Source organism: Penicillium canariense, assembly GCF_028826845.1.
Source record: "Penicillium canariense strain IBT 26290 chromosome Unknown utg000002l_segment0_segment0, whole genome shotgun sequence".
NCBI lineage: Eukaryota > Fungi > Ascomycota > Eurotiomycetes > Eurotiales > Aspergillaceae > Penicillium > Penicillium canariense.
Genome location: NW_026622729.1, coordinates 1,349,588 through 1,361,939, shown reverse-complemented (window position 1 = coordinate 1,361,939; position 12,352 = coordinate 1,349,588). Strand labels below are relative to the sequence as shown.

General features: G+C 54.0%; 3 protein-coding genes across 3 annotated transcripts; 1 reads left to right on the top strand and 2 right to left on the bottom strand.

Moving 5' to 3' along the window:
* Nucleotides 1–1,046: 1,046 nt before the first annotated feature.
* On the bottom strand, nucleotides 1,047–2,994 carry has1 (ATP-dependent RNA helicase HAS1; the record flags this gene model as incomplete). Its single annotated transcript, XM_056685828.1, has 3 exons — nucleotides 1,047–1,289; nucleotides 1,361–1,620; nucleotides 1,710–2,994. 3 exons carry the CDS (start codon nucleotides 2,992–2,994, stop codon nucleotides 1,047–1,049), a joined length of 1,788 nt encoding a protein of 595 aa, XP_056544570.1.
* A 3,550-nt stretch (nucleotides 2,995–6,544) lies between these two features.
* Nucleotides 6,545–8,844, top strand: N7482_003702 (transient receptor potential ion channel family protein; the record flags this gene model as incomplete). Its single annotated transcript, XM_056685827.1, has 2 exons — nucleotides 6,545–6,911; nucleotides 6,974–8,844. The coding sequence occupies 2 exons, from the start codon at nucleotides 6,545–6,547 to the stop codon at nucleotides 8,842–8,844; spliced, it is 2,238 nt and encodes a 745-aa protein (XP_056544569.1).
* A 1,075-nt stretch (nucleotides 8,845–9,919) lies between these two features.
* N7482_003701 (putative U1 snRNP complex component Yhc1) lies at nucleotides 9,920–10,780 on the bottom strand (the record flags this gene model as incomplete). The annotated part of the gene is made up of 4 exons (XM_056685826.1): nucleotides 9,920–10,269; nucleotides 10,339–10,416; nucleotides 10,487–10,615; nucleotides 10,681–10,780. Coding segments are annotated over 4 exons (657 nt in total), but the record flags the coding sequence as incomplete, so codon positions are not given.
* Nucleotides 10,781–12,352: the final 1,572 nt, after the last annotated feature.

Sequence of the window (12,352 nt, the reverse complement as noted above, 5' to 3'; positions counted from 1 at the left end):
AATTCGTTGGCCGAGGTGCTGCACCCGTTCGACCGCCCCGATCAGTGGGAATACAAGTGGGCAAAAGGGGACAGCACAACTGGTGGTCGCCCTGACGACAGACCCTCCAACGGGCCTAACAGGCTCACAGGCCAACCGGCCGGCCATCCATCGACCGTCCGACCCTAACAGGCTCATACACGATCCACTGAAAAAAGGCTGGCAGGGCTGGGGAGGGCCATGCAGACCCCGTGATTGGCCCCAATGTTTGCCAACACATCCATCTCATCACACCCGCATCCTGGCTGAGGGTGTAGCCACGATACGACCGGTTGTCACGACCGAGCCTCCGACCGAGAGCACGGACCGGCTGGCGACTGATGGACGCATCGACTCCCACTGTATGGTTCAAGGTCTCCATCTTGACCTAGGGCGTGCGAGGGGGCAAGTTAGCGGGAATAGTCTGCTGCCCTGCGGAGGGAGACGACAGCCAGACGCGGGCTAGAAGTGCAAGGGGGCTGCTGCGGATGCAAATCACTATCATTTGCCTATCGGGCCTGCTCGCATATGACAGCTTGCCGCTGGTAAGGTTATACTCGCCGATTTGAACTGCCGAAAAAGCGCACCGAAGCCGGGTCCTCGTCTTCTGAGGGGAGATCTGCTCCCAGTGATATTGTGTCAGCCAGAACCGCTCAATGGGTCTCTGCTTCTATGGAGAGACTACGACCAAGCATTGCAATTTGCTTCTACGTTCCATGCCACTCCCCACGTGGTGGACGCCTCTGTGCTCCCACATGGCTGAGGCCGACTGCGCATTCCAGTGCATGCCGCGATGGGGAAGTGGGCACACGCGGGGCAAACTTTATTACACGTTGACTGACGTTGGATTGATACCAGATAGAGGGGAACAACTGAAGTGGTAGAGAAAGAAAAGGGTAAAATCGATGTATCTACACTAAATAAACGCCGTAATCCCCAAGATGAAGATGCAGACGAGACACTTTTATGGATCCCCCAACTCATACACCTCAAACGACCATGACAAGGATTCATATTCAACAAATGCTTCAATCGTCGTGCTTCCGCTTGTACTTCCCCTTGGGCTGACTGCCGTACGTCCGGCGGCCCTGCTGCTCCTGCTTCTTGTCCCGGCTCAGGCTCGCCCCCAGCGAGATGTCAATCCGGGGCGGGGCCGAGAAGCCGAAGCCCTTGGCCACCTTGACCAGGTCCAGCTTGTGAACGTCGAAGACAGAGCGGAGGGAGTGCGAGGCATACGCCTGCAGGTAGGAGCGGTAGCCCTCCTTGGCGGACTAGGCGAGGAAGAGCAGTTAGTACATGGCCATTCACATTGGTGGCAGAGAGAATGGTGGCTGGCTCGTACCTTGTTAAGATAGTAGTTCTGTCCAATGAGCTTCTCCAGCTGCGACTGGACATTGACGATCTTCGAGACGGGGAACTCGAACTCAACTACCGGCACCCGCGCCTCCTTGAGGTGCTTCAGGAAGCCAACCTCGGACGGCTGCAAGAACATCAGACTGCGGCCCTTGCCGTTGGCGCCACGCGCAGTTCGGCCGACACGATGGATGTAGTCGCGAGGGTCATCGGGGGGTCGAACTGGATGATCCAGTCGACGGCAGGGATCTAAAAAGAAGAAAATGATGAGTATGGTTCAATAAGTGTATGCAGAGGGGAGAAACAAACATCCAGGCCACGAGCAGCAACGTCAGTACAAATCAGGGTACCCTGGCTGGCGTTGCAGAACTCGAAGAAAGTGTTGGTGCGTTTTTGCTGCTTTTGCTTGCCGTGCAGCTCCAGCACAGGCAGGTCGATGTAGTTCAGGAGCTCGGCATGGTACTTGACGCAGTTGCAGCTGGAGAAGAAGACAATGATCTTCTTCTTGAGGTTGCGCTTGAGGAAGGAGAACAGGAGCAAGAAGCGCTTGTCAGCTTCACAGAGCACGTAGCCTTGCTCCAAACCCTCCACGGTGCTGTGCTCCTTCCGGTGGTCCACGTTGATGTACAAGGGACCCGGGCGCAGGGATATGCGGGCCAGATCCTCGACCTTGGTGGTTTGCGTGGCGGAGAACAGCATGGTTTGGCGCTCCTCAGAGGGCAGGATCTTGACAATCTGGCGCATCTCATCCTCGAAACCGACTTCGAGAATACGGTCTGCCTCGTCAATAACCAGGGTCTTCAGGTTCTTGAAAATGAAACCCGGGGTATTCTGGAGGTGATCGAGCAGACGACCGGGGGTGGCGATCAGCAGGTTGACACCCTTGACCAGCTTCTCGGCCTCGGCGCGGCGGTTGGCACCACCGATAACGATGCCGTAGGTTTGGGAGTGGTGCGCCATCAGCTCGCGAGCGACACCGAAGATTTGCAGAGCCAACTCACGAGTGGGAGAGACCACAAGGACACCAGTGCCGTTTCTGGGCTTGAAGCGCAAAGCGCTAAGCATCTCCACCGCAGGAATCAAAAAGGACAGAGTCTTGCCGGAACCGGTCTTTGCAGCACCCAAAACATCGCGACCGGCCAGCAGGGGCGGGATAGTGCGCTGTTGAATCTCGGTCATGGTTTCGAACCCCATATCTTGAATACCCTTCATGGTCTTCTCAGAAAGGTTCAGCTCAGTGAACTTCTGCAGCTCGCCCTCTGTCTGGGGCAGGCGGACTTCGTCCATAGCGGGGAGATCATCTCCTTTCCCATTGACATCCTCCACATCGTCCTTGTCGTCCTCGTTGTCGTCTTCCTGCTCCTCAGCATCCTCAACCTCCTCGACATCCTCGGCCTCGTCGGCACTTTCCTCGTCGTCGCTGGGCGAATGGCCCACTTTGCGCTTTTTGGTGGAATTGTCCACAGCAGACTTGGCCGGCGCAGCCGCCTTCTTCGCTTTCACTGCGGGGCTTGACTTGGCCACCACTGGCTTGGGGGCCTCCTCATCGCCTACGGCGCGGGCGGCGTGCTTTCTCTTCCGCTTCTTCGTGATGGACTTTGCGGTGTCCACAGGGCCGGGCATCTTGCCGCCTGGTGCAAGAACTAGCGGTGGATATCAAGTGGAAGGCTGAGAAGTAGCCAGTGAAATTCCAGCTGGGTTGGGACAGATCGGAGGTTGTGTTTTGATCTCCGAGGGGATATCCTATCGCTGCGGAAAATCGGTCTCTACTTTTTTTTCTGGTCGGTGAGACTGGGCAAAATCTCCACATCACGTGCTGATAGCTGATTCTGTGCGTGCCATACCACCGAGGCATTAAGGCATTAAGGCACCAAGGTATCCGGTAAATCAGGCATCAATAGCAATGCTTTGACTGTATGTAGTAGACAGACTCAACTGAGAGTATCTACAGTACCTTATTGGAGAATGACACCTGAAGAATACCACCTCATCGAATCTTCATACGTTCGCTCTCTGCACACTCATTAATTGTGGAGCTTGGCATAGATTATAGCCGACTCCACAGCCCCGTTCGTTGCGGATGCAAGTTCCCAGATCTCTCACAATAGGAAGCGTGTGCAAGGACTTTTGAGCTGCACAACCAAGAGCGGTGGAACTGAATTTACAATGCTCCCTGAGAAGCCAAATTACCGCGATCTTGGCCTGGGCGGATATTATGAATTAATGCAAAATGCGTGTACAGTCACTGCTCCGTGTAGACGCGTCTCATGCCAAGGGCTTAGGCTGTTACGTATTTCGTTCACCTTGGCAGCCTATGGTGTGGGCAGGTATTAAATGGACAGTATAATCCGTACTGCATACGATACGCAAGATACGGAGGAGTGGGCAGGCTACTGTACCAGATGCCAATACGCACTCAATTAGCAGAATGGATACCTCTCGTTTATTACGATTGTTGTGAATGTTCCAGCCTATAATTCCGACTAGATCTCCTGTCATGGTGACGAACCTAGGACACGGGAGCCAGTGGGCAGGGCTGGCCCACCTAAGCGGTAAGCAGCACACATATAGGCGGTGCTTCACATTGTGAGCAACGTTGTATTAGATCTCGCAGCAGCAGCGGCTGCTCATACACGGACGCCCGGTCGCAATGGTCCAGTGGCAGGGGGGTAAGGAGCGAATCACGATGGGCATTGGAAGCAGCGTAAAATTAAAGCTGGATCCATCGGCCAGTCAAAAGCCACGCCAACCCAATGAAACCCTGAACCAAAAATAGCCTTACGGCCGCCCATGGCCCGCGAGCGCTCGCAGCCGGGGTTCTCACCTGAGCATGATTCATTATTTACGAGGAGCTGAGCAGCTTCAAAGCTGCTCTCCCGGGCGTGCACATCGGTAGATGGCGTGCTACACATGCGGGAGAACAGACGGGTCAACCAACGTCATGACGCGCACCCGAGCGCGATGATCTGCCCATCGATCAGTCCTCCACCCGGTGATCAGGGATGGACGAGGCGCACGGATAGTACAATATAGGTCACAAAGCAACAAGGGCGCACGTGGACTGGTGATCTCCCAGCCTCTTGGATCCGAAACATGGCGCGGCTTTGGTTCACGCAGTGTCAAATCATGTGCATGCATTGACATCCCCATTGTAAAGAAGTATACGACAACATACTGCGTGGGCGCCTGAGATTGGCGTTTTAGGCGGGCGGGCAAACGAGGGAGGCTGTGCAACGCTAAAGCCACGGAATATTTGATTGGGATTCTGGCAGCCCCGCGACGATCAGCTGTCGGCTGCGTTCGCAAGACATGTTGAAATACTTCTTAATTTAGGATGGTAGGGCAGAGATTCAGGGTCGGGTGAGCATCGCTGGCTGGTCATGGCCTCTCCGCATAGTTTAAAATGGACCGTGTGTCCTAAGTCTCTAGGTAGTACAGAGTACAGTCTGTACTCGTACACTCTCTATACTCCCCAGATCTTGCGTGGTTTACCCAAGAAGGGGACAAAAGGTACATAGGTTGTACTTCAGAGTCACTGGGAATACCATAGTCCAAAGACGTCACCTCTGCGTACTGTGCGGAGCGGCGGCGGGTGGCCCCCCTTGCTCGGCTCAGGGGCACCATCGGTCTGTTGCCAAAGCATAATCGGGATTAGGCTGGGTCTGGTGTGCCAGGCAGACAAGATACAAGTACAGTACTTCCTGGTACATGTATGTATGACATACACCTCCTGTACAGTAAGCCCAGTACAGGCCGCCTTCCACACTCACACCCTTTTTCAAGGGATCCTTCAGAGCCTTTCAGACACGCGAACTTCGCCTCCCCCGGGAACGGTCCTCGCCTTCCCTAAGGGTAACGATTTGCAGAGGGACTCTCCACCAGCCTAATCTGGCACTCCAGTAGTGAGCGCTGTTTGCAGGCCACCCCACATCGCAGGGCAGCAGTTCCTCTGGTACGAGGATGAGGTAATCCGCTCTCTGCAATGTCGGGGACCCGCTGGAACCCACTACGATCCATCTACCGCTTGCGGGGCCCAGATCTCCCCTGAGGACGCGTGTGCGTGGACGGTGGACGGAGGCAGTGAGGCAGTGATGGGAATATCATAGTAGGGGGGGGAGGAAGAAGGAGACTAATGATAGGCAACAAAGTACTGTATATACGGAATCGAGGGTCAAGTTCCTGTTGACGGAGTACACACCTACATCATCGATCACAGGCATGCTCCCCTTGGGCATAGTCGGTGGCCAAACAGTGGCCAAACCGCGGTATTATTCAGTCGGACGGAGTGATTCGCAGGGATTCGTAGAATTCGTAGGCGCCGAGGCGTGCCAAGCCCGGGGGCGGTGACTAGATGACAATACAGTACAGCCCCGAACGGGATGGTAACCACATTCCAGGTCGACCCGCCCAGTCCCTGAGACACTTCACTGGGCAAAGACTCTCCAGAGACACCAAACGCTAGTGCCCCCATTTCTCCTCTGTCGACCTCGACTTTCTCCCTTTGTACCTGGATCCGTCTCCAGAGAAAACTCACCTTCCTCTTCCCAACCTCCTCCCCGCTATCCCAGGCCATACTGTGTGTGTCGCCAGTCCACTCGCTCCTCCTCGATCGCTCTCCCTTTTCGACTAGTACGACTACGTACCTAACCCCCCATTTTGCCCTCCATCTTCACTTCGACTCGGACGACCCTAGCTTCTCGACTCTGGCAGGAATTTGCTGCGTCGCCTGTTCTTCTGGACTCTCGTCCACCGACTCTCGTTTAAAATCACAATCACCTCTCCAAAACATTCCAGACGAATTTCATCGGTTCTCCCCACCTCCCGTCTCCCGTCTCCCGACAGTTGACCCGCTCGGCGACAACTCCAATGACGCGGTAGAAACAGCCTCATACGAATCGATCACCACCACCACCACCACAACTACTACCAAAACGATTGATCACCGGTTTTCGCGGCATCACCTGGAATTCACCACTGATCCTACCTTGTCCGCCGAACCCTCTCAGCCGCTACGAGACTTTCCGCATCCGGCGGCTGGCAACGTGGTACTCTGGAGTACCCGCTCTGACTTTCGCCGTCATACTCAGGCCCTCCTCCAATTCTTCTTTCCGACCGGCTGGTCGCTTTATCCGACTCTCTCTCCTCTCCCGACCGTGACTGCTTGCCCGCCAAAATGAGGTCGCTATCCCTGTTAACATTGTTTGTTGCCTTCCTGGCGCCGCTAGCGTCCGCCGTCAAGCTCCTCGAATCCAATGCGCTGAATGTGTGCATGGAAAGTAGCAATTTCACTGCCACATATTTCAACGTTGTGTTCTACCCTGGAAACAATTCGCTCACGATTGGATTCGATGGCGTCTCCTATATCTCCGGCAATGTCGTGGCCGACATGACCCTGACTGCTTATGGTTACAAGGCTTATTCGAGCACCATTGACCCCTGCTCCATTGAGGGCATGGGTATGTGCCCGATGGCCCCAGGTCCCATTGATTTGGGTCCTGTTTCGCTCTCGCTTCCCGACGGCACTTCTTCCAAGGTTCCGGGTGAGTCGCCTGGCGCGAGCGTTGTAGATGCAGGAAGTGCATGCTAATCGTTGGCTTTCTAGGCATTGCTTACACGGTTCCTGATCTTGACGCGAATGTGCAAATCATGATCAAGAGCAAGGAAACTGGTGAGAAGATTGCCTGTGTATCAGCTTCGCTTTCCAATGGCAAGAGTGTGTACCAGCTGGGTGTGGCATGGGTAACCGCAATCATCTCCGGCTTGGGTCTGGCCGCATCCGCCATTACCTCCGGCCTAGGCCACTCCAATACGGCCGCGCACGTTGCGGCGAACGCGCTCTCTCTGTTCGGCTTCATGCAAGGCCAGGCCATGATTGGCATGATCTCGGTTCATATGCCCCCGATTGTGGAATCTTGGACTCAGAACTTCCAGTGGAGCATGGGTATCATCCACGTTGGCTTCTTGCAGACCATCTGCACCTGGTATCAGCGCGCTACGGGCGGTACTCCCTCGACTGTCCTTTCGCAGCTGGGTGACACCTCCGTGGAAGTTCTGAAGCGCCGCAAGCGCGACTTCATCGACCCAACTATTAGTTTGATGAGGCGAACTACTGGTTTGATCTCGAAACGAGCTGACTCGAGCCAGAAGCTCATCGTGGTGCGGGGTATCGAGCGTGTCGGATTTCGTGCCAACATTGAAGAGACCAATATCTTCCTGACTGGTCTGATTTTCTTTGTGGTCTTTGTCTGCTTGGTGGTTATCATCGTCACCTCCTTCAAGGGCATCTGCGAGTTGCTCGTCAAGCATGGCAAGATGAAGAGTGACAAGTTTCAGGACTTCCGCAATGGCTGGAAGGTCGTTACCCGTGGTATCCTCTTCCGTCTCACTCTGATCGGTTTCGCCCAGATGACCGTACTCTGCCTGTGGGAGTTCACTCGGCGTGACTCGGCCGCCGAAGTTGTCCTGGCTGTGGTCATGATCCTGTCTCTGCTCGTCGCACTGGGCTGGGCGGCTCAGAAGGTCATTCGCCTTGCCAAGCGTTCCGTCACCATGCACAAGAACCCGGCTTACATCCTTTACTCCGATCCCTCTGCCTTGAATAAGTGGGGCTTCCTGTATGTGCAATACCGGGCCACGGCGTACTACTTTGTCGTTCCGTACCTCGCCTACATTTTTGTCAAGGGTATGTTCATTGGTCTCAGCCAGCCCGCCCCGGTTGTCCAGACTGTGGCCCTGGTGATCCTTGAGGCCGCCATGCTGGTTGCTGTCTGCGTGATGCGCCCATGGATGGATAAAAAGACCAACATCTATAACATTTCCATTGCTGTCATCAACTTTCTCAACTCCATATTCCTGTTGGTCTTTTCGGATGTGTTCAACCCTCCCGGCATGATGATCGGTGTCATGGGAGTCATTTTCTTCGTGTATAACGCCGCTTTTGCCCTGGTCCTGCTGGTCCTTGTCCTGATTGCCTCAGTCTACGCCGTGGTGTCTAAAGACCCGGATACTCGCTACCAGCCTATGCGCGATGATCGCGGCTCTTTCATCAAGTCCCAGACCCAGTTGACCACCGAGCTGGAAGCCCTTGGTGCCACTGCCCGCGGCGATGTCAAGAACGGCACCGGATATCACCAGAACCCATTCGACGACGACTCTGCCTCCATCTCCAGCGGCACTGGCGCCACTGGCCACCACCGCAACAACCTCGATGCTACAAACAGCGCTCAAAATCTGAACCGCCACCAGCCCCCTCCCTCGCCTGTCGACCCGTCAGTACCGCTCTTCCCCAGCAATGCCTCGACCCACTCAGGTCATCGGGGGCCACCCCCCGGCTACGACCAATATGGTCGGGCTGCATCACCTGCGCCGCGGAACTATGACAACGCCCCCGTCGGCGCGTCCGCGCTGGCAACCAACTACAGAGCGCAAAACAACGCCAGTCCCTGGCAACGGGGCGCTGGCTATGACCACTAGATGGCGTGGTATCCGCCTGCATTGGTTTCCTAATTTTATTTTCCAATTGAGATGAAGATATGTGATTTTTAGCGTGGGACAGCGATGGTCTATGATCCGTTTCCATCCGCCATCCTTTTGGGTCCGGTATCTGTTTGGTTTTTGAATCTTTGTCTAACTGCGCTTTTTACCTCCGCCCGTACGTGGCTCGCCCTTTTCTTGACTGCACCATTATCCTTTCCCTCTTCGTTTCTTCAGTCCACTGTCTAAAAGCGGTGCGATTGCTTTTTATTTTACTCTTTTCCTCCTCTCCTTTCCTCTTTCAGTCTCTCTTTTCGTTTCTATCTCAAAACTACTTGCTTTGTCTTTCCTCCACCTCCCAAGGTGAGAATACCCTCCCTCGCCGCGAAGTCGGCGTGTACTCTTGGATTTCCTTATTTTCTTTTTTCTTTTTTATCCTTGCTAAACCTGGCGTTCTGATGCATTTCGATCATGGTGATCGGGCCATGGGTTGCTCGCGGGGTTCGGAATATACAATCTCTTCCTCTTTTCCTTTCACTTCGTCCCGTGTCTGATCCGAAATACAAGTTCTTTGCGGCCATGTACGCTATGTACTCGGTGAAGGAAGTAGTCCTAGTGTTTAAAGAACGAAAGCACTTGTGTTACACTTCGTGCAATCAAAATTCGTCGTTCCGTTTACCGTGCTCTACTTTGTGCATGTAAATTTAGCTCAGACTATAGTAGCGAGGACGACTCATTTGCCCCAACGCCGTGTTTTATTCATTGAAGCATTCCCATGTCCATGAAGCTGGATGGCCGTCGGTATATTGTAGTAGCCATAGCAGCCGGATCCAGTACTGAACTTGAGATCGAGGGAAACCAGAAGACGCTATTATACAAAACCAGTGAAGAGAGACCCTGCAAGCTGAGAAAGGAAGAAAGCTTTTGCCTCCCTGCAACGCTTCCTCCCCGCAAGGCAAGAAGCATCACAGCGTCTTCCCGAAAACGCAACGTGATCATGACTGAGACCAGGTATTGGACCGATAAGAAAGAACGTCGAAAGTGAAAATGAAAACGGACAGCAGCTCAAGACAAATCACCACTTCTCTCCCATCCCAGGGGGCGGCCCCCCTCCAGGAGGAGGCGCGTACCCCTCCGGACCACGCGGTCCACTGGGGATAGGCGAATGCGACGCTCCATGCTGTCCGGGCATCGGCGGCGGAAACGCGCCCGCGGCACCGGGCGGGGGTATAGGGAAATTCGGGAACCCGCCAATCGGAGGCGGGGGCAGGTTGCCTGCACCAGGGGGCATGTTGGGCATGGGTGGAGGGGGAAAGCCACCTGGAGGAGGGAAGCCACCCGGAGGGGGGAAGCCACCCTGCGGCGGGGTGCCGGAGGCGTGAGGTGGGAAGGGCGGCGGGAAGGGCATGCCACGGCCGCCGGGGACTGTTCAGGGGTGAGACGAGTTAGCTGGATGTGGATTGGGATCCTGGAAGGGACTTTGGGAGCACGTACGAGGCAGCATTCCTGGAGCGCCTGGGGCTCCGGGAGGCGGGATGCCGAAGGGTGGAGGAGGTCCTTGGCCTGGACGGCCTGCAAGAAAGATAGTTAGCTTTGAATTTTGAATTTGGAAAGTTATATGGGATTAGGGGGATAGAAGTACCAGGGAAGCCAAATGGAGGCGGGAATGCGCCGGGAGGGACCATTGCGGGATTGGGGACGGCCTGGCCCTCTGCGGCGTATGAGGAGGTGATGGAGTCGATGACCGATTGAGCCTTCTCTTGGCCGATCTCTGCATCGTCCGTTAGCTATACTCGGCCAGCTTGCGTGGAAAGCTGTGGCCGGGGTGCGGCTTACGCTGGTAGTAGTCCACGACGTTGCGGAGGTGGTTGCGGCCGGAGTTATGCGCCTTGCGGACACTCATCGAGTCGTGAGTGAGGTACACATCGCAGTAATCGCCTATTTATGGATCGCAAAGTTAGCCAGCTTGCCTCGGAATCGTGTTTGGTAGATGTGGTCGTCGATATCAAAAGTGCTTTATCGCAGGGCCGCGTCCGGATCGAAACTGAGAGAGGAGCGAAAGAACGACCGGCAGCGGATGTGGGGGCTGAGCACAAAACCTACAGAAGAGTTCACAGAAGGTCAGCAAGGATATCAGAATCAGTGAGTGGCTGAGGGGACTTATATTTCGGCATCTTGCCAGCTGCTGCAAGCACTTGGCTGCTCTCGCGCGACGGACGAAATTTCCCGTTCCAAGTGGCAGTCACCTCGTGGAGGCCTTGAGGACTTGTCTGGAAGCGGACCGGTGCCTCTGGTATTTCAAATTCGAAAATCCCCCTGCGATATCCCCGGACGTGATGAATTGAGAGGAAATCGAGGTAGCTGTGTTGCAAGGTCGTCTCGAAGCTCAATGGCGAGGGTCGCGCAAGGCGGTGTGGTGCAGCAGAATCGGGCTTATCGCGTTCGGAAGGTTTGTCGCAAAGGTTGTTGCGGTGCTGTAGCAGACTTGGAAGTTCTAGACAGCGAGCCCAATCTGCTTGGAAAATGAATGATATCGTTGTGGTGTATTCGCCTTGGTTTATATTGAGTTTTCCATTCTGATATAATAATTTTCATGGAGGCGCCTACGGTATCCATTTGACTAACTACTAATCTATATTTCCAAGGAAGTACTCGATGTACCTTGCATACTGGTTTGGTTGAGAGATACCCATATATGTCTTCACAATGAAACCTTACCTCCTAGGTGAAGGCACCAAATTCTCACCACTTTCAAATCCTTCGCTGCTAAGGTTCCCGTGGTGAGAAGTACCTGCCAAGTCAATATATCATTGTGAAGCAGGCATAAGCTGGATTCCGTCTCCTAAATAGACGTAGCGAAGAAAATTGACGGTATTGCCTCAAAACACGTTAAATCAAAGATTAGCAGCATCCGAGACGCATTTACCGCCACCTGAGAACAATATACCGGCTCAACAAGAGCGCAAATTGGGAGCGAGGCGCCGAGTGGATGGGTTTCGTTGCTAAAGGAGGAAATATAAGCAGCACGGACATTGCAAGAACGGGAAAAAGGGTTCAAAGTCTGCCGAGAACGATTTGTTACCGCTTGATATATCTGAAGCAGATTACTGATCTGTCGGGCGATTAGAAACTGGTCTGAAAAGTACCTTGGGGATACCGAGTTACCTTGGTGATACCGAGTATGGAATGGAGATATTCGCCCAATTGAAGAGGAGAGAAGGGAGCATACTACACGGCGATTCAATATTCCTGGTATATGGGAAGTCATGATGGAACAGAAGGTTTATTCGGAGGCTACCATAGATCAACTTATGAAGCTGGAGGATATGGATTAGCTTACGATCTCGGACGAGAGTAGCATCTTCTTGCATATTTTCAGGGACTGCGCCTTGGTTCCCAATTTCTCTCGTGCTTTCAATCACATCATCGGATTCAATTCAACTGGGGACTATTTAGGATAGTGTGATAACTTGAATTGGCAATGTCGGATTCAGGAATCTTTTTGGTC